Source organism: Neolamprologus multifasciatus, chromosome 7, assembly GCF_963576455.1.
Source record: "Neolamprologus multifasciatus chromosome 7, fNeoMul1.2, whole genome shotgun sequence".
In the NCBI taxonomy this organism is placed as follows: domain Eukaryota; kingdom Metazoa; phylum Chordata; class Actinopteri; order Cichliformes; family Cichlidae; genus Neolamprologus; species Neolamprologus multifasciatus.
The window spans coordinates 62,762,355-62,783,303 of record NC_140445.1 but is presented as its reverse complement, the minus strand read 5'-3'; the positions used below and the strand labels follow the sequence as shown (position 1 = coordinate 62,783,303).

The 20,949-nt window shown below is 38.3% G+C and overlaps 2 protein-coding genes across 3 annotated transcripts in view; one reads left to right on the top strand and one right to left on the bottom strand.

The window, feature by feature from the left end:
* The window catches only part of washc4 (WASH complex subunit 4), a 21,203-nt gene extending 13,638 nt beyond the window's left edge, over positions 1 to 7,565 (top strand). Inside the window, exons 22-33 of the mRNA XM_085166553.1 lie at positions 1,598 to 1,752; positions 1,840 to 1,914; positions 1,995 to 2,099; positions 2,192 to 2,326; positions 2,476 to 2,584; positions 3,827 to 3,893; positions 4,046 to 4,132; positions 5,706 to 5,853; positions 5,947 to 6,043; positions 6,153 to 6,349; positions 6,467 to 6,563; positions 6,701 to 7,565. Of these exons, the coding sequence (XP_085022679.1) occupies positions 1,598 to 1,752; positions 1,840 to 1,914; positions 1,995 to 2,099; positions 2,192 to 2,326; positions 2,476 to 2,584; positions 3,827 to 3,893; positions 4,046 to 4,132; positions 5,706 to 5,853; positions 5,947 to 6,043; positions 6,153 to 6,349; positions 6,467 to 6,563; positions 6,701 to 6,765 (1,337 nt within the window). The 3' untranslated portion in view covers positions 6,766 to 7,565. The remainder of the gene's footprint in view (positions 1 to 1,597; positions 1,753 to 1,839; positions 1,915 to 1,994; positions 2,100 to 2,191; positions 2,327 to 2,475; positions 2,585 to 3,826; positions 3,894 to 4,045; positions 4,133 to 5,705; positions 5,854 to 5,946; positions 6,044 to 6,152; positions 6,350 to 6,466; positions 6,564 to 6,700) is intronic.
* cnot2 (CCR4-NOT transcription complex, subunit 2) lies at positions 3,226 to 20,949 on the bottom strand. 2 transcript variants are annotated; one of them, XM_085166578.1, is made up of 15 exons: positions 20,797 to 20,949; positions 17,920 to 18,048; positions 17,755 to 17,827; positions 17,440 to 17,587; positions 17,177 to 17,359; positions 15,914 to 15,990; positions 15,349 to 15,438; positions 15,001 to 15,125; positions 14,757 to 14,874; positions 13,297 to 13,453; positions 12,630 to 12,691; positions 12,097 to 12,146; positions 11,908 to 12,008; positions 9,319 to 9,463; positions 3,226 to 9,236 (listed from the first exon to the last, which is right to left on the bottom strand). In XM_085166578.1, the coding sequence occupies exons 2-15, from the start codon at positions 18,034 to 18,036 to the stop codon at positions 9,150 to 9,152; spliced, it is 1,533 nt and encodes a 510-aa protein (XP_085022704.1). In that variant the 5' UTR covers positions 18,037 to 18,048; positions 20,797 to 20,949; the 3' UTR covers positions 3,226 to 9,149. The 2 variants fall into 2 exon arrangements, with proteins under 2 accessions (XP_085022704.1, XP_085022703.1); XM_085166577.1 differs by having other exon boundaries at positions 15,349 to 15,474; positions 20,797 to 20,947.

Below are 20,949 nucleotides of genomic sequence, written 5' to 3'. Positions count from 1 at the left end.
TGGAAAACTGTCCTACGTCGGCACTACATATAACACAACACTACACGATATGACACATCACAACGCAACACAAACAACACAACACAGTATATTAACTTAGTAATAAAAAAGAAGAATAAGTGTATGGGTATTGCACACTGTTATTATTGCACATTAATTATTATTGCACCTTGTTATAAATATAAATATTATTATTGTTATTAGGGATGCAACGATACCAATTTTTTCAAACCGATACGATACCGATACTTGGATCTGAGTACTTGCCGATACAGAGTACAAAAAACGATACTTCTACCACACACACACACACACACACACACACAAATATAATTAATTGGAAGACAGGTTTTATTATATTCCCTGCCGATAAAAAATAAAATCTTAATAAAAATGACCACAAAAAATTTTCAAGTGAAAAATAAGCACTTCTGTTAAATTATTGCAGAGTCTCCACATTGTAATTTAACAAAATATCACTGAACTATTGGCACTGTCTCGAGCTTTCAGAATAATAAATAAACACTTCTGTTTGGAATAAAATAAATACAAATTAGGTTTGAGAATAAAATAAACTTTTAAATTATTGCAGAGTGTCCATATTGTAAACAAACAAACAAAATAATTATTATTAAATAAATAATAAAATATAAAAAATTATAAAATAAATAATAAATAAAATAATAATTGGCCCCCTAGTGGCCAATCTAAAAAACTACAACAGAAATGACAAGCCACCCTCTGATTAATGAAATAAGTTGGTATTGGTTCATGGTATCGGTTAACTTTTACGAGTATGAGTACACACACATTTTACAGTATCGGTCCCGATACCCTAATTGTTATTGTTTTAAACATTGTTACCTCCCCCCTAAAAAAGTCCAGGGAGGTAGCCAATCAGGTCAGCTATTTGCATCGATCAGGGCTGTTGCCCTGTTGTAAAAGCTGTCCTTGAGTCTATTTGTTCGGGACCTCAGCAGCCAGAACCTCCTGCCAGACGGCAGCAGCTTAAACACCCGGTGTCCTGGGTGTGTGCAGTCCCGTAGGATGCTGCGTGCCCTCCTGAGACAGCGAGTGCTGTACAGGTCCTTCAGGGAGGGAAGAGGATGTCCAATGATTTTTTGGGCCATATTAATGACCCTCTGGAGTACCTTTCTGTGTGCTGTGTGCTTTTTAGTCACCTGTATGGTTATTTGTGAAGACATCTGTTATTTTTCTAAAGTCATTTGAATTTTTAAAAAGTGTCCTATCATTTTTATTCTTTTCATTATTTTTTTTAATGTAAGGTGTGCGTTTGATTTGCACTCTCACATTTTTAATAGTACAATGACTTCTTATGCACCAACAACATGAACTAAACTCTTGTTTTGTGCCATTCTGTGCTGCTGCACACACACGTTTTTTGCATTGCATTGCAGAAAAGCACAATACAAACATCCCTTTTTGCTCTCTGAAGGTTGCTGCTATTGCTTTATGGTGACTTAGTCCCAAGTTATAGTAAATATAAAAAGGTCCTCATTAAGTGATTTGTTCTTTGCATGAATGTTTAACAGTAAACCGTTTACTGCAATACTGTAAGGTTTTTAATGTCCTACAGCCTATGTGACGCACTACCTGGATAAAACGTTCTACAACCTGACGACTGTCGCTCTGCATGACTGGGCCACCTACAGTGAGATGAGAAACCTTGCTACACAGCGCTATGGACTCACAATGACAGAGGCTCATCTGCCCAGCCAGACACTAGAGCAGGTCTGTTTGGTTCCACCTCCCTCCTCATGAGCAGAGGTGGAGATTTACATAGACAAATTAACTAAATCCTCCTCGTGTTCTCACCAGGGTTTGGATGTTTTGGAGATCATGAGGAACATTCATGTTTTTGTCTCACGATACCTTTATAACCTCAACAACCAGGTCAGAGTCCATATGTTTTTTTTCTCCCATTGAATCACAAAGTGTTGCTGCCTCTGCAGTTCTAATTGTTTTTGTGACAGATCTTCATTGAGAAGGCGAGCAACAACAAGCACTTGAACACCATCAACATCCGTCACATCGCCAACTCCATCCGAACACACGGTACAGGAATCATGAACACCACTGTGAGTTTCCAGCAGAAAACAACAACATGTGTTTTGACATTCTCGTATATGGATGTAAGGCTTGTTTTATATTTCCTCTATTCTTCCGTCAGGTGAATTTCACCTACCAGTTTCTGCAAAAGAAGTTTTACATCTTCAGTCAGTTTATGTACGACGAACACATCAAGTCCAGACTCATCAAAGACATACGTTTCTTCAGAGAAACAAAGGACCAGTCTGATCAGAAGGTGCAGTCTTCTCTGTCTTTCCATTTTCAGTCATTTTAAGTGAACAGAAGTTTGGCAGAGGGGGAAGACCCTGGAGCCAGGGAGTAAAAGTAGAGTCATTGTTCGGGCTAAGCTGTCACAGTACCATATGTCTTGTCTTGTTGTTACAGTATCCGTTTGAACGAGCAGAGAAGTTTAACCGTGGCATCAGGAAACTGGGCATCACTCCTGATGGACAGAGCTACCTGGACCAGTTTAGACAGCTGATCAGCCAGATTGGTGAGGATGCTTTTATTGGTTTCTGGTATTAAACTGTTAAAAGATTTTGAATTTTATTACTTTTATTAACTTTATTCAACTGTGATAATTGCTTATGTTTAGCTTTATTTGAATTTTGCAGTAATGCCTGTAATCCTTTAACTGGAGCAAAGTGACCACATGAGGAAGTTGCTCAAGTTTAGACAACACCCACATGTATTGTTTCAACCTATTACAAGATCGTTAATCAACTTGTTCCTCTTTGTCTTGCAAGGCTGCATCCTGTGCAGCCTCGTATGCAATCACCAGATAAGAAGTTGTTTTTTCCTTAACTTGTACTCCACCCATGAGTGGATAAGACAGTATATAATAAAGTGTGAGCAGATGCCCGGCGCGCATTCCTGCACGACTCTGTAGTTGACGGATCGTGCTCAGGCATCGCCCATGTACATGAATTTGTGATTCTTTGCTTCCTGAGGTTTTCTCCTATCATAAACATTAAACTGCAGTTGCATGCAAAGATAACACAATTTCAGTCTTGCAAAGAAAAGCGTCTGGACTTCTTTAAGTTACTTGAAGACGTTTCACCTCTCATCCGAGAAGCTTCTTCAGTTCTAAGGTCAATGCTGTACAGTGCAGCGAGGAATGCCCAGACCTCTACATAGAAGAGCCACCTCCACAGGACAAGACTCAGCTGTCCATCTGCATCTAAAGGTCAAAGGTCACTCTTTCGAGGATGCCAATGTTCACATTTTGGACAGAGAGGACAGATGGTTTGAAAGAGGAGTGAAAGAAGCATCTATGTCCACTGTGAGCGACCATCTTTGAAGAGAGGCAGTGGTTTACGACACCAACTCTCTGCCATCTATAATCCAGTTTTGAGATCCCTCCCCAGACGCCTTAACGCCCACTCACATCCTGGGCCATCTGACCTCAGGAATTCGCATGATAAGGTGGGGCCAGGTTTCACAATGAACTCACCCGAAACCCTGGCTGATTGGGACCCACATCCAGTTTCACACCTTGGCTCAGGCGATTAGAGGATCATCAGGGGGTCCTTTTGTCCCTCTGTGGGGGGATACTCCCACTAGGTTTAAATCTGGGACTCTCCACCATTTGATCTTAGAACTGAAGAAGCTTCTCGGATGAGAGGTGAAACGTCTTCAAGTAACTTAAAGAAGTCCAGACGCTTTTCTTTGCAAGCTCCTTTGACTACGATGACCTGGATGACTGAGAACCTTCACAGACACACTGTTCTTTCAGGTAACGCCATGGGCTATGTACGTATGATCCGTTCTGGAGGCCTTCATTGTTGCAGCAGCGCAATCAGGTATAATAAAAGGAATTTGAGTGAAAGTTTATATGGCTTCATTTAGAAGAAATTACTGATATATTGTGTAAACATGAGCTTAAATGTGATTTTACATCAGAAACATTTTTATCTTGCTTTTGGAAACATTTTCTTTTTCGTTATTGCTTCAGATTTGTCCCAGATCTGGAGGATATAGTCAACTTTGAGGAGCTGGTGAAAGAAGAGGGTCTGTCAGAGGGGACCCAAAAAGCTGCTGGGTGAGTTATCTGTAAAAAGTCAGTCAGTCGCTTCTTGTGTGTCAGTGTTTGCTGAGCAGGCCCTTTATTTTGGATGGACGGTGCATCAATGAATTTTAAATCATATGTCAGCTTCAGAGTGTAATCCAACAATCCTGCAGCTAGCAGTTAGTGTTGTGTGCATTGCTGTTATTGTACCAGCAGGGGGCACCTCAGATAGGAAAAAGATAACTGAAGTGCAAGTTTTAAAGAAAGGGTTTGATGTTGATAAATTACAACTCTAAATTATAGCAAAGGAGAGTATGATTGTTGGAGTGATATTTTATGATTGTCAATTGTACTTAGAAACATATAATCGATTGCATAGTGATATAATGTCTGATCCTTAGTAGTCTGCAAAAAGTCTGTGTGCGCTCTGGACACACACACATCCTAAGGTCATGAGAGAGGTCGTACCTCCTCTTTCTGAGACATAGTTTGGGAGGACACCTACTCTGTATCTGTTTGAGTACAAGGGCCCTTTGTTTAGGTGGACCACTGGACTCCTGGCACCAGCTTTGGGGAGTCGTTCTTCACACACACACAAGCATACCTACACGCACACACAGACTGGTACTCTTTGTTCACATGTATGCCTGTTTAAGATGTCATATGTTAATGAAACCATGCATATTCATGTAACCACAATAAAAGGCAGTGCTACAGTGGAGCTGACCGAGAGTTCGAGCGGCTGAAACAGCGTTCGTCTCAGTCACGAGATCACACAAAGAGTTCGGCCTGGTGTCTTATGCTTTGCTAGTTGCAGTAAAATTGTCTCGGCTGTTCCAGCAATAGTTTTGTGTCAGCATAAACCTAACAATGATATTTCGTAATGGGGGAAAAATGTAAAGGAAATAAATCACATCACATCCCAGCCAAACAGCAGAGTGATCTCTGCCGATGGCCACCGCCGTATGTTACATAAAAGTTATATGTAACATTGTTATATATAATCACATTTGAATTGAAATGAACACATACTGTATTTTTCCCATATAGTTTCATATATTAAATTCAAATTTTATTTGTCACATACACAGTCATACACAGTACGATATGCAGTGAAATGCTTAGACAACTGCTCGTGACCTAAAGAAAAAAAGAAAAAGCTATGAATAAGATAGGAAATAAATATGAAAATTAAAAAGGGTAAATTTAACTAGGAAGGAATAAAATAAAATTAAATTAAAAAATTAAAGTTAAAAATGAAATAACTGTACAACACAAATTAGAATAAAGGGTAAATTTAACTGGGAAAGAATAAAATAAAATAAAATATATAAATTAAAGTTTAAAATAAAATAACTACAACAAAATACACAATACACAGTATAGAAATATATAAGAATGTATGAAGAAATATAAATATATATATATACACAATAACAGCAGCTGTACAAGTATTAACTGGAAATGAAGAATATAACAGTTATCTACTGTGGGGGTAATAAATTCAAGTTTCACCCTGCACTTTTACAAAAAATGTTTTCCTTCAATGTAATTCCTTCTTTGCTGTCATTTATTTGCTTTCTATTAAGATTATTATGATTCACAGCATCCTGGACTCTGTTTTGGGAGATCTGACCAGCAACTCTGCCGAGGGGACGGAGTACTTCAAGATGCTGGTGGCCGTGTTTGCGCCTGAGTTTCGCAGTGCAAAGAACATGCACCTGAGGAACTTCTACATGATTGTACCACCGCTGGTCAGTGCTGATGCTGTTTTGCTACATGTCATGTTCTCTACTTGAAATCAGTTTGTACTTAATTACATTTATTGCAACAAATCTCACTCCTAGACGGTGAATTTTGTGGAGCACTCCATCAGCTGCAAAGAGAAACTCAACAAGAAAAACAAATCTGGAGCTGCTTTTACAGACGACGGCTTTGCAATGGGTGAGCAGACAAACCTGATAATACACACAGACATCCTTAATCCTTTCTTCTGTACTGGCCTTGGACGTACTCGCCTCTGTTTCTGTCCCCTCTCTGCCTCCTCTCTCAGGTGTGGCGTACATTCTGAAGCTACTGGACCAGTATCTAGAGTTTGACTCTTTGCACTGGTTCCAGTCTGTCAGAGACAAGTACAAGAAAGAGATGAACGCGGTGGTGAAAGAGCAGAGCGTTCAGTCTGCCAATCAGGATGAGAAGTTGCTGCAAACCATGAATCTCACCCAGAAGAGGCTGGACGTGTACCTCCAGGTACATTTTGTTTTTTTAAATATCAGACTGAATTTCAAGAAGTTTAACTGTTGGTTGGCGTGGTTGTGAGAATGGCACTGAGATGTGTTTCTGAACGGTTTTCCCTTTTCATTTCAGGAGTTTGAGCTTCTCTACTTCTCTTTAAGCAGCGCCCGGATCTTCTTCAGAGCTGACAAGACAGCAGCTGAGGAAACTCAGGAGAAGAAAGATAAAGGTTAGCAGTTTGTGGGGTTCTTAATAAAGTCCTTTAATTATGCAAAACCACTGGCACACTCCCACTGTCATGTATGCTTTTTGTAGATAATTTTTCAAGAGATGGAAAGATTAAAGTTGTCGTTTTATTTCCAACAGAAAATGCTGCCAAAGCAGGAAGCTCTGCAGATAGTTCCACCCCCGCTGACCCTGCCTCGAAGTGAGCCTCGCTGTCAGATCACTGTCACGTACTGAAGAGGAGAGCTCAGCAGCAGGCTGCGTTCGTGTGTGCAGTTCAGGGATTTAAAATAACTGGAAAATGTTGAAAACGGTAGAAAGACGATGACTTTAAAACGCTTTGTTCTGTCACAGCACGGTCGTCTTCATTAGACAAAGAATGTGTACTTAAAGTGCTAATCAGGATATCACCCCTGCATCTAATAACTCACTTTGTATCAGTAGCATTTACAAATGCAGCAGCGTTTTAAAAACTTAAACGGCTTAACAAATCTAATGTAAAAGTGTGTCTTTTGATATTTTTACTCAGTCTGGATGAACGTATTTTTACTACAGTACCGTCAGTCATGAACTAGTTTGGATCTTTGTTTCAATGAACTGGTGTGCTGCCTATTTGTTGGTGTCCACTGTACTTATTGTGATTCTTTATGGCCTTCAATGGAAACTTTGAAATGAAGTCTCTTGTGAATGTTTTCAATGTATAATTTCACATTTGTGTGCCATAACTGTGTACCATTTCTTGGTCCACTTTATACGTTGTATGAATTAGGGCGTGTATGTGCCTTTCTAAACTGTGGATACTTGTTTTGATAACATAATTTGGAAATAATTCATCCGATGCAAAAGATACAGCGCTAAAATTAAATTATTTTATACTGCTGCTCTGAAGGTGTATCATTACATTTTTTGTTTTCCAGTTTTGTATCTTAAGCATGTGGTACATGTGTAATTACATTCCATGTATTGACTAAAGGAATAAAAAATAAACTTTGCATTTTCAGCAGAATTTAATGGCTCATTTCAGAGTCTGTATTAAAAGGTGTGAAAAGTCCAGTGTTTGCTGTGGATGATTTCTCTAAACTCTTACAAATTTGAATTTAATTTTCTCTGTTGCACTGTACGGTATTAACAAATCAGAGGCCAATTTTAGTAAGATACTCAATAAACAAGACACACGGTTCAGGAAAGCCTTTTTCTGCTTTAATACAAAGAAATTAAGATTTTAAATTCAGAAAATACAAGATTGGTCTGTGTTTTTTTTTTTTCCTCAGGTCTTTTTTCCGTTTCCTATGAAATGCTGCTGTCCACCACTGTTCAATCAGCTTAAAATGAAATGCATCCTTTTGGTTGTGTTTGAGTTGAAATTCAGGGGATGATAATGATCTCCGGGTTTATTTAATCTTTTAATGGTGGGGCTTAGATTCAGGCCTTTCCTCATGTGACATTTTAATATTTTTTAGTTTGATGCAAGTGCCCAGTGTCATGTGACACCCTGTCCAGCAGATCCAGAAAACTCCTGTCGCATCCACATATTGCATCCATGCTTACCTCATAAAAACGAGGTACAAGTCAGGGCAAAATTTCTTCCAAAATAAATGTCATATATATATATATATATGTATATATATATATACACACACACATACATATATGTAGCAATCATATATACACATTCGTACATACATATACTAATTTATGTGATGCAAAGAAAAAAAATGTACACATTTCTTACAAAATTGTAACAAAGACTGGAAAGAGTTCCGTTTGCTCTGGAGCAAAGTCGTGTAGATGTTCAGCCTCTGAGGACTTCTCCGTCAAAGTAGTCTCCTACATTTGTGTCCATGTTTGGGCAGCACAGACGTCACAGAGAGAGACGAAGAAACTGTATGTGACAGAAAAGGTTTGGTAATGCAAAAACAGGGTGGAAGGATGAATGGAAATTGAAAGGAGGGAGGCTAAAAAGGTGAAATGTATAGATGTGGGAGAATTGCATGAGCTCCCTGACTCAAAACATCAACAACAACAAAAAAAAGCAAATAACAATAAAAAAGAGGGGGAGAAATTATCAGGGAGTGTTCACATAAAAAAAGCACAAACAAATTTTGTGTTCTTTTATTACTAAATATAGTGCAACAATAAACATTGCATTTCTTTCACCCTTCAACTTGCTTCCTAGGATGTCAACGTTTCTTTTCCCCGTCTTTAATTCAGTTAACACTTGGTATAAATACAAAGAATAACCTTTGTTCTGTCACTGCCCTGTGCCACAAGGTCAGTCCTCCTTTCAGAGAAAAAACAGGCTTCAGATTCAGAGACGTAAACATAACACAGACCCTGCTCAAAACAAGAGAGGAGGAAAAAAAAAACAAAAAAAACAGGAGGAACATGAAGAATAAAAACAAAACATTCGTTGGTGTTTTGGGGCAGCTTGTAAATTTGAAAATGCAGGGCAGTTTTAATGGTGATGACCCCTACAGTCAAAGAGCCAAATCCTCGAGGAATAAAAAACCAAGCTGTGTGGACCTCCTCGTCCCTCCTGGACAACGGTGTCGTGTACAGGAACAGCTGCGGCCTTTGGACTGGTTGGGCCTTAGAAGGCCTGCTGGGCTGGGTTGTAGTTGAATGTTGTTGGCACGTGAGGCCTCTCTTCCAGCTTGTCGTACTCCAGATGAAATTCCTTAGAGAAACAGATAGTTTTAAGATAATAGCTCTAATCCTCAAAACTAAAAAAAATAAAATTTGATAATATCAACTCTTACCTTGGCTACTTTCCTCCAGTTAAGACAATCAAAAAAGTAGTAGGTACCCCTCTCATAGGTGTTAGTCTTCAGTGTAGGCTCCATACCAGGTGCCCTAGTTATCCAAACCCGTTCCTCTTTGTGGTACCTCCAGTCCCGGTTAAAGCTGGAGAGTGAAGAACACATTAATAAGAAGTATTACAATAAATAAACAAACAAAGAAACAAATAAATAAAACACCGCCACCTAGTGGCTAACCAGGGACCAAGAAAGATTCATTTCAAGACCCTTAAAAGCCTCAAGGAGTTTCACTCACACTTCCAGCTATTTCTACAAAAACTATATTCATATGTTCATACAAAAGAAGAAAAATTATTCCGTAAACAAACAATATTGTACCTTGTTAAGTGTTAATCTAAGAGTACACAGCAGAATCGATCAGCATTTTAAAGCTTTACAAGTGTTTTTTCCAAAAGTTTGTTTATAAGAGATGTACTTGTGTAGTTCGACTTTGTATAGGATAAAGGTCTAATCATCTCTTAGTTTACTCAGATTGCACAGAGTGTATATTTGTTAAGAATTTGAATCATTTTGGATAAGGATGAGTGTAAGATAATGGGGAATTTCAGTTTTTACTTTATAATTTGTTTAGCGTAAGATTTACAGTTAAATTGTATTTTTTCTTGCCTTATTTAATTTTTACGTACTGTTCCTTTAACACACGGTAACTGTGCACGGGGGGAGCGTTCGCGACGGGCAGTGTGGAGCAACGGGGGCTTTAACTAGCTGTGGAGAAAAACAGTTTCTTACCGTGTTTGCAGTGTACATGAACATTCAAACGGATCACTGTATTTCAAACTGTGGAAATAAATGTTTGCCTGTTTGTTTTTCGACTACAAGCGGTCTTTGTGGATTATGTTCAACTGCACTAAGACACGCGTACGGCCCGACTACCAGTTAGTGCTTCCGCGGTATTAGACTTTAACCCTTTAAGACCTACCATAGAACCAAGTCTGCCAGAGCTTATATTATATTTTTACATGCTGTGGAGCCATTTTTGGGAGTATTTCAAGTTGCTATACATCAATACAACCATTACAGCCTAGATTTTAATAATATGTCTGCATTAAGTGCATAGTAATTACATAAATTGCAAAAAAGTGCAATAAACTACAAAAAAATTTAAAATCGTTTTTGTTTTTTTAACATATATTTCTAGTTAGAGAAATTTAAGAGGCTTATCCCTCAAAACTGTAAATACAAAACAGTTGCACAAAATAGTTTCCCACCACAGGAAATTTATTTTAAGTGTCTTCATAGTTTTATTTTTGAAATACACCAATTTTTATATACTGCAGGAAAAATGAAAATAAATATCATAATGCAAATTTGCAAAAAAGCAGCATATGCATCAAAATAAACTATTTCCAGCAGTGCAATATGAGTCCTAAGCATCCCAGAAACAACACAGAAAGTCATAAAGTCAAAGATATCTTTTAAAAACACCAGTATAGGCTCATGAGGCCCTGATGGTAAAAAAAACTACATATCCGCGAAAATGACGTCACTTCCGGTTTCGGGCAGGTCATGGCGGACATGCGCGATGACGTCTATTCCAACGTAGGAAGTGTTATGAACAGCTGATCGGATCGGCAAAGCTGTTTCTGGAATATTATGTTTTTGTTGCTGCAAGCGCTTTTTATGCAGTCTTTGCAAAGCTATATGTGGAAGGAAACTGTGACCGAGGACAAGCTGATGGCATAAGATGTAAGTACAACTCCTCCGGTTTCATATGCAAAAAACATTATTGTGCTAGGTCACGTGGTTGCAGTGCTACCGGGATTTAAAAGTAGTTGCGCAAAACGGAGCGTGCCCACTCTGACCGGTTTTAAAGGGTTAAAAGCCTGACTTGGCCGTTTCGAGCACTGCCATGTAGTGTTTTTGAAATCTGGTCACAACTGAGGGGTGGAAATAACAGAGAACTTGTTGTGTCATCTATTCAACTCCAAATGGGACAAAAAAACAGAAACTGAGATAATAAACAGATTACATCAAGTGATGAGTATGGTTCATTTTTCCCCCCCTCATGGACTTCTATACAAGAAGAAGTCATTAAGAATGAATGCAGATTTGAAAACACTTCTGCATACCCTTTACTTTTTAGACCAGCAAGCTATGTTCATCGTTAATAAGTAGTCTAGGCTTTTTCTTAAAGTGAGCTGGTTCAACCCTCCTGGCTTTGGGCCTTTGGACTGAACGGGCCTTAGAAGGCCTACTGAGCTGGGTTGTAGATGAATGTTGCTGAACTTGTGTGTCAGGAAAAAGTAAATTATATTTGCATCTGCTGAGAGAATCACTGTGGTTTAGAATTTAGATTCAGTTTTATGGCAGGGATAATGTTCTAGCTTGTTTTTCTGTTTAAATTGCTTAATTTCCTCTTCAAAAAACTGTCTCATCTGCTCACCAGTGAAAGGATTTTAATACGAAGGAGCAACTGCAAAGACTGTCGACTTTACACGACTCCTTTAAACTTCTTTGCCAAGTAAGGTGATCATCTCCTGGACAGACAAACACCTTTGTGTCCGTTTCTAGCAAAAAGTCAGTACTCACAGCTCCACTGCTGCCAGAAGCTGTAGCAGATCTCCTCCATTCATGTAGTACAGGTAGAACAACAGGTCTTCACCGTATCGAGACAGTTTGATGGCAGCCAACTAGAGTCAAGACAAGACAGTATAGATTAATTTTATTTTACTACATTAATCTTTGAACCGCTTACATTGAGCTCAAGTTCATGGTTACCTTGTCCCTTATGTGGATATTTGTTAAATACTCCGATGGAACATGGAAGTCTAAAAATGCAGATACAGATATAGGTTAGCAGCACACACAAGAGTGTCTAAAGCAGTGTGTAACTGTTTTAATTCACTGTGGCTTTGAAAATTTATGCTACTGATATGCCAAAAATGTGGTCTCCAGGTTGGATAAAAAAAATAAATAAAAAGCAAAAACCAGGAGGCCTGCCAGAATCTAAATCTTATTAATTAACTCTGTCAACAGCCAACTACTTGTAATAAAATAGTTGAAGGTTTTTTTTAGCTGCACTAATTTTAAAGGGCCACATGTATGTTTGTACTTTAATTTCCACAACAACAGTTTTTGTTAAAAAAGAAAAAAAAACATGACTAAAAATGTAAATATTTTACAAAAATACTAAGATTGCATTGCATCCTTTCTCTGCTCCTCCTCAGCACTAATGCAAATGTCTTGACACCTGCTCTGACTCTGGTCTTGAAAGCTACTCAGGACTGTCATACATCAAATTAATGTCTTACCGATGTCTTGAGGTCGACAAGGTGCGGAAGCCCAAGGAGAGGCAAACTTGGGGTACAAGTTTCTGTCAAAGAGTTTAGTTGCAATCAGTTCTTGCTAGTATTAATATCAAAAGCAGACTGTTTGCTAAACGTTTTAGATAAAACAGGAAGAAATGTCAAAAACTCTGAAAATACCAACTTTTACCAACCTACTGATGCAGTCAGCAGGGGGCAAACTTAACTAATGGAGACTCTTTCCTCTTATTTCTTTATTACCTCTGAGTAAGAATGAAATTTGATGTATATCAAAAATCATAGACCCTGAAACTTAAAAGACCAGCGTGTATGATTTAGTGCTCCTCCCGTGACTGTTACAAATGCAAAAGGTTCCTAATGTATAAAAATGACAGTGAAGGGACTCGCCCCTTCTGCAGATAATAAAAAGCTAATTCTAAGGCAACAAAGACACTGCGCCTCTTGTATTCAGCCACTGATACATTAATGACAATACGATTACATCCATCCAAAGAAACGGTGGGGAACTAAATAGATTCATTCATTAAAAATAAAAGTAGACAGATGTAACATGCATTATTGGACTAAATATTTTATTGTTTCTTTGTGTGGGTTTTTTTTTTTTTATAGGAAAAATCAGTATGTATTTGCAGGGTAATGAAATTTGTCTTACTCTGGTGAGTTTAAGTTGAGTCCCAGTGTTGTGAGGTCACTTCCTAATGCCAGATGGACCATCCCCGGATCAGTCTCTGCTGCCCGGATAAACGTCAGTAGGCCAATCATGCCAAATTGATCCGTCACCATTCCTGCGGGAATGTTCGTCACCCGACCTGCAGCAGCAAGACAACTCAAGATTAAAACAAACTGTAGGAACTAGATTCAGTACTTAATGTCAAATCACCTCTGCATTAATAACTACACTTTGTGAACAAACCAACTAAATACCTCTTTGAACTCATGATCACAGGTAAATTAATGTTACAATGAACGTTATTTTGTTGGTTTCCTCACTGTAGCTTAGTTGATAATTATCTAACCCCAAATGCAAGGTAGCACGCCCAACTGCCTCACTCAAGGCAATTAAGAAGGGTTGTTGGCTAAAGACAATAGCTAAGTTGTAGGGGTGGGGGAAAAAAATCGATACTGTGTAGTATGGTGATATTTTGTTTGCTAATAATGTATCGATACAGGGACAGCAGAAATCGATATTTTGTTACAAAAAAGGTTTTTGTGCTCTGACTTCAGAGCATGTTGATCCTTTTTCTGAGCAAGAATCCTGACATTCCTTCACTGTCCAAATGTGTTTAACTCGTTTTTGACAGCAATAAACATGACAGTTTACTTATTTTAATTTAAGACATGTTTTATTCTAATTAAGTGTAAAACATTTTTATTTAATGCAAAATTATATTTTGTTTTAATTTACTTTCAAATTCTTCAGTTGCTGAAGGGGCTGCATAGTTTTCATAAACTGCATAGTTCAGAATAGCTGTAATTGTACCAGATGGTTGATTCAGTTAAGTTGGACTAGACTGTAATACAAACCGTTCAGTTTGTCAACAATAAAACTGAAATGAGAGAAAGACTGAGTGTGAGACTTTGATATTAGATAAAATGAATATTGATAAAGTTTACCTTTATGTACAGAATCTGAATATCACAAAATATTTTAAAAAATTGCAATAATATCGTATCGTGCGTTAAGTATTGTGATAATATCGTATCGTGGGATGTATGGTGATTCCCATCTCTACTAAGTTGGCGTCTTACGAAAAAGTGACTTATGGTTTATTAGACAAATTGCATCAATATGATTGTATTTGGTCCCCCTTTACAAGCTGGCTTTCTGTAACTTGAAGAACAGAGGAGTAATGACAGAGTGGTGGTGTGGGGATTGGTGTGCGAAGAAAGAATAGGATAACTTTCCTTTGTTTTGTGTTTTGTTTTTTGTTTTGTTGTTGTTTTGTGTTTTGTTGTTGTTTTGTTTGTTTGTTTTTTAAACTATTTATTTATGTAGTTATCCTTAAGTTCTGTTATTGAAGTTTAAAATGAAATAAATAAAAATTGTTGATGACAAAAAAGAAGGGTTGTTTTGGTGGAATAGCAGCAATACGATTGGCAGCGAAGACTCACCATCAGGCAACACCTGAATCCCTTTCTTCTGGTTGTTGTTCTGTGCTGAGGCCGTCTTGTCTCCGGGGAACTTGGGCCCATCTGCATTGGATGTGCTCTTGTTTGTGGAGTTCAAGTTCTAAAGGGAAGGGAAAAAATCAATAGGCAGGAAAAATAATGTATTTATTTCAATTCTTTTGATCTGTACCCTTCTCTCAAAAAAAATTATTAAAAAAAAGTCCTGCCAGTGTGCTGTGTGACTTACAGTTTTGCTGTCATCGTTGTTCAACGTGGGATCCTTATAGTTTGGCCCAGGCAGTGCAGGGAAGTCCTCATTGTGGATGGAGAAATCCTGTGTCTGCTCAGTTGATGGCTTTGTCACCATGCCAACTTGATGATGAAAGTGTAACAGCAAAGAAAAAAACAAAAACAAACAGAATGGTACAATCAGCAATGATAGTCTGTCGTGTGCAGTGTAACAAAAGCTTAGCTAACATTACGAAGCTCATCTGATGGTTTTCAGCTGAAATCCATTTCCAATGTTGATGGAATGTGCTGTCAGTGATTCATGTGAGGAAAATAATAAGACACTTTCTACAGTCTAATGGCTTACCATAAGGCGCTCGTCCAGTCAGTGGGTTGAGAACTGGTGTAGGGTTTCCGGTCCCTTCTCTCCGACTCCTATCTGCTAATGCAGGGAAGTCTGACAAATCCAGTCCTGTTACATTTTCACTCCCATCTGTTACACAAGGACAATACAAACATGTATATATATATATAAATACACTATTTTTGTAAATATGTAATAATGTAGCCTTATTATAAAGTAGATTAAGGATGTAGCAGCTCTCCCCTTTTTTTGATGTGTATTTATGTAACAGGTTAAAAAGAGTCAGATCAGTTTAATCAGATTTTTATTCAGACCTAATTTCCTGCAATTCATTTCAAGGATACACAGTTTATGTATGATGGGTGGCACTGTTTGCTGCTGTTAACTGTTGTAAGACCCTAACAGCAGGATTAATGGAAAGCTGTGATTTTGTGCAGGAAACAGTATTATTTATCAGGCTGTGGCTGTTTTTTATGCTTTAAACACACACACAGGCAGAGCAATGTTAGTCTAAAAGTAGCTGAAACCTAATGGTTAACTGATGGTTAGACAAAAGTGAACAACCAACCTGTGCCGTTGAAGATGTTGCTTGATAATGAGTTGTTCATGAAAGCTTGATTGCGGTTCATCCCAAATCCTGACATGCTGCAGAGACAGAAAAAAAATAAGAAAAAAAGAAAGAAAAAGGATATAAACATTTCCTTAGTTAGAAAAACATGCTTTAGAAAGCAACTGTACACACAAAAGGATACACCGAAGGTAACCCATGCCAGCACTATGAAGCAAGATTTGAGCTCATCCAGGTAACTTCAAGGTTAACCCTGGCTTTTCATTATTACAAAGGTGGTACATCACCATGGTAACTTACATCTTAACCTGTTTCAGAGCATGTTATGTTCACAGTTAAAGATAAACAGGTACAAAACCAGTGCCTACTCATCAATCAGTTTTCTGCAAAATGTCACTGTTCCTTGGATTTCAGTGCATGGATAAAGTTGTGTAGTTCACTATGTTGGATTAGAAACAGATTCTTAGACATAAGTTTATTTTTCCTGTTGGGTGAAAAACATTTTATTGTTCTAAATTTACAAACGGGGGAACCTATTTTTACTTATTTGTTTTGAACTTTTTTTGTTTATTTTTTTTAAAATCTCAGACCCGGATAAAGCTGAAAGATTTAAAAAAAAAAGCATCTTGTGTACATCTAAACTTTAATGTAAAGTAAATATTCACTGTATTAGTTTCTCCTGTTCTTGATTGAGCTGTGATAGCTGTGAGATGCCTGTTAACTTCAGCAGCTTGCATTCTTACCCACTTTCTTTCAGGCTGTAGTAGGCTAAACTTTATTAATACAGTAGGACTCTGGGAGTCTCCCTGATCAAACACTTAAAGCGCACATACATTCATATGGCGCTTTTAATACTACGCTACTATTTAAAAAAACAAAAACTCTCTCACACACACACAAAATGCATATAAAGGTTTGGGTTCAGCGTGTATTATTTTCTTCAGATTTTTCCTCATATTACAGTTTTGTCATTTTCTGCAAAATCAGCTGCTCTGCTGCCAACAGACTTATCCACATTTCAGATTGGTCAAAAGCTGTAAACAGCACCTCTTTCATGCTGGTAGCTAGATTGAGAAACCCTGGGTTGCCTTGTTAAGTTGATAATCAGCTTCTTGTGACTGCTTGGCCCAATCACCAGTTTTAAGATAACTGAACCCAGATAGCGGAAAGACATCCTGTGTATGTTGAATTTGCATCATAGTACGGGGCCATGTCCCTTTGAAACACTGGTTGATATGTGCAATAAATACTAAATCCACCTACCTGTTTATGGTAAAGGGCTGGCGTGCTGGCTGCTGTTTGGGCATACAGATGATACTGGGTGAGCTACGGTTGGGGCTTCCCAGCCCCGAGCTGCCCATGCTGTTGGTCCTGCCGCTTATCCCAATGCCTTGACCGACCTGAGAGTGATTCAGCACGTTCCTCGAATTCATCGGTAACGTCCCCCTGTTAAAACATCATCGTCCAATTTAGTGAATTAAAAGTTTTCTTAAACAGCACGATTAATCGGTCAAGTTCACACTCACCTGCTTGGTGATGGTGGGGTATGGAGAGACATGGTGGGGACTCCTGTTGTGGGGGTGATATGACTCGGTAGCTGCGAACCTTGCGTTAGACTTCGGTTTAACTGAGGTGTGTTGTTTCCCATGCCTCTTACTGAGAAGCCGAGTGCACCTGCGCAAAGACAAAAGAAAGCTTTTCCGTTATCTGTTCAAATAACACAATCAAACTTTAAGTAACTCTAGTTCAGAGGTAAAAAGCAGAATTGTCTTTACGATTTTAAGTCCATCACAAATGACAAAACTGATGTAACAGGCCGTAAGATAAAGGTCAGCACTCACTTTGTGGACCATATAAACTCGCACCGAGCTGCGACAGCTGACCCGATGACGATGGTGAGGGAGAGGACAGCATCTGGAGGAAAACATTCAAGGACAGAAGAGAGTACGATAAATGTGGGAAAAAAATCTCAACAGGTAAGAAAGGTGTACCAGCACAAAACTCACATCTTTATCCGACCGATGTGGAAACATCGTCGGCTGGTTGTAGTACATGCTTTCATCGGTAAAGTCGTTATCGACAACGTCAACGAACTCTACAAATTTCTTTCTAGCACCAAACATGCCTTTCGTCACCTGAAGAGAGAGAAAGGAACATTAATTAAAATGTGCATGTGAAAGAAAGCAGACGCTCAGGAGTGAACTTTCTGAACTTATACTGTGGCTTAGATTTGAATTTTTATTCTCTTTAGATTTCTACTTGAACTAGATAAAATTCAGAGCCAGTAAGGTTCAACCTATACAATATTTTCTGGTCAACTTCTATACTAGCCTAAAAGTGTTATGGTTTCAAAATTGGACATTAAAATTTTTAGTTTTAGTATTTATAGAATAATTCTTGCAGCATTCATTCAGGCAGTCAGCGTGGCAATTGCCTGATCTCTGCTCACAGTTGCAGCAGCAGGGTAAGAATTAGGAACAGGGGTACGCATTTTCTGTTAAAGACTCTCTCCGAAATGGTCCGTCGGCCAAATTGGTTTGGTCGAGATAATGCACAGACAAACATACATCACCACTAGTACCCTGCACCTTATACTACTCTACTAAGTCTGTGATGGGGAGAAGAAATTAGCAAGGAGACATTGCAGGGATCAGAAGTGGATAATAAATTGGCATCAAGCAATCCAAACCACCCGTTAAGGTGTATTGTGTGTCCTAAAACCCCCTCAGCATTCCTCTGGGGTAAGGAAGGTGGAAGCAGGTTCAGAAGGGTAAGCAGGCAGGGGGGGAATCCCAGTTTTGGTTCCTCCTGGGTTTTGAATAGGAGTCAGCTCAAGGCATACTGGCTAATAGGTAAGGATTAGAGTTAAAGAAGCAAATACGGGGGGTTAAGATTAGAATTTAGCTCCTATGGTTAGGGTTAGAGTTTTGTATCAGACTACCAATTGCACCTTGTGTTGATGGCAACTTGGCCTTGGAACACTACTGACTCATTACTCCTGTTTTGCTATACTTATTTGTATTTGTGATTTATTTGTACTTGTTGCATTTTTGATGCCTCTGACTACATTTTAAACTTAGACAGAGCAAGGGTCAGGGAGCAAGTGAAAATAACAAATTTGCATAGATTATGTTTAGCAGAAGTACTTTCTCAGTTATAATGAGAGCACCTTGGAAACCAGAGAAATCTGTTCTAATCTGATAAGACTACTGGGCTGAAATTTTAGTTATGCAGTACAACTTGTTAGGCTTCCTCAATCCAGAATGGCAGCTGAATAAAAATAACTATTTCTTCATTCCTGTGATTAAGCATTCTACATGTTTGATTTTGTATTATTGTGAAATATGTCAATACCTTTCAGAAACTATCTCTAACTAATAACTAATGTTATTCTTTTTTGTTGGTCTATGAGACTTTTTTTTAAAAACACATTTGAATAATTCTTGGAACTTTTTACTGTATTTGCTCCCATTTAAAGAACCTGATTCACTTTCATGGTAAAAGAAGCCAGTTTTCTTTAACAGATTCTCAGATATTCGAGTTCAAACACTGCTTCAGATATCAAATCAATGTGTGGGGGGGGGAACACACACACGTATATATCATCGGCAAGCCTACATCCACAGACGATCTGTGGTTAGTTGTCAAAGATGTTTAGAACAACCTACCAGCCGAGCTCCGTCAAAAACTGTGTGCAAGTGTACCTAAAAGAATTGATGCTGTTTTGAAGGCAAAGGGTGGCCACACCAAATACTGATTTGATTTAGATTTCTCTTTTGTTCATTCACTGCATTTTGTTGTTTGATGAAAATAAATGATTAACACTTGCATTTTTGAAAGCATTCTTTGTTTACAGCATCTTTCCTCACCTGCCTAAAACTTTTGCACAGTACTGTATATCTCAAGTACTTTATATTTAAAGTACTTCCTATGCGATGCTGAAATTTCACAGCAATCATTCTATATGTTTAAACTTTGGACTACACATTTTTTTTAGGCAAATCAAAGATGGCTGAGCAGAAAATGTTGTTAAAAACCCCAATGATCTGAGACTGAATAGCCCATGTCTGAAACTAGCAGCACCACATTGTATTGTTTGTGCAACTGGAACTTTACTGCCGCCACACAGCTTTGATATTTCATAACCTTTGTATAGACAAAAAGATATCTTATATGACTGCAACGCTAAGTTAAATGGAAGCATCTGGAAATGCAATATGTTATAATTTCTTTGTAATTCAATGGGCTGCAACTGGCACCTTACGGTTCTTAAAATAAACTTTTGAATAGTTGCTTTCTCTACGAATTTAAAATGAAGATTGATTTATTTGACTTTTGCAACAAAACAAACAAAAACTGCAGCCCTACGATACCTGTTAACTAAACGAGATGACAGCAGAACTGGTTGTTAAGTTCCATCCCGTTAAACTTTACTATTAATGTGTTTAACAGCAACAAAGCTAACAGGCTAGCCAACACTAGTTTAGGTAGCTAACATTAGCAGGCTAGGTGCTTGTCACTTAGAGTTAGCTTAGCTAGCTTAACGTCAGCTTGCTAACTGGCTACTCTAAAAACAACCAAAGTAACAGAGCGTTTAAACTGAAAAATACACAGTGGTTTAGCTACCAGTAACACTGGCCCTCTTTGCCTCCGTTTATCCACTGTCAGCTGTGTGTTTTCACGGCTCAGTTTATGCTCCGATTGCAGGCAGTGGCAGTAGCAGCAGATAGACCAATAGCGACAATCTGCGGGTGCTAAAGGCTAACGACGTGCTACGTATTTAAACGAAAGAAAGCAAGGGAGGTAAAAAGCTCCATCTGACGGAGTTTAATTTACATAGGGCAATTTTAACATAAGAACAAAAATAAGTAAAATAATCTCACCGCATCAATTTCCCTTCGCTTCGTTAGATCCAAGATGGCTGTGAGTATTCTCAATCGAAAGAGGTCTAGCCTTTACCCCCTGACCTTACAACCTGCTGATCACTTCCGTACACAAAAACGAACACATCTGATAGTTTCCCTAACAGGATGCTG

Coding starts and splice junctions, on each gene's coding strand:
- cnot2 (XM_085166577.1), bottom strand. CDS start 18,036: ATGTTTGGTGCTAGAAAGAAATTTGTAGAGTTCGTTGACGTTGTCGAT. Junction 17,360..17,439: donor ACCCCACCATCACCAAGCAG/GTGAGTGTGAAC, acceptor ATGTTTTAACAG/GGGGACGTTACCGATGAATT. Junction 9,237..9,318: donor ACTGGAGGAAAGTAGCCAAG/GTAAGAGTTGAT, acceptor TGTTTCTCTAAG/GAATTTCATCTGGAGTACGA.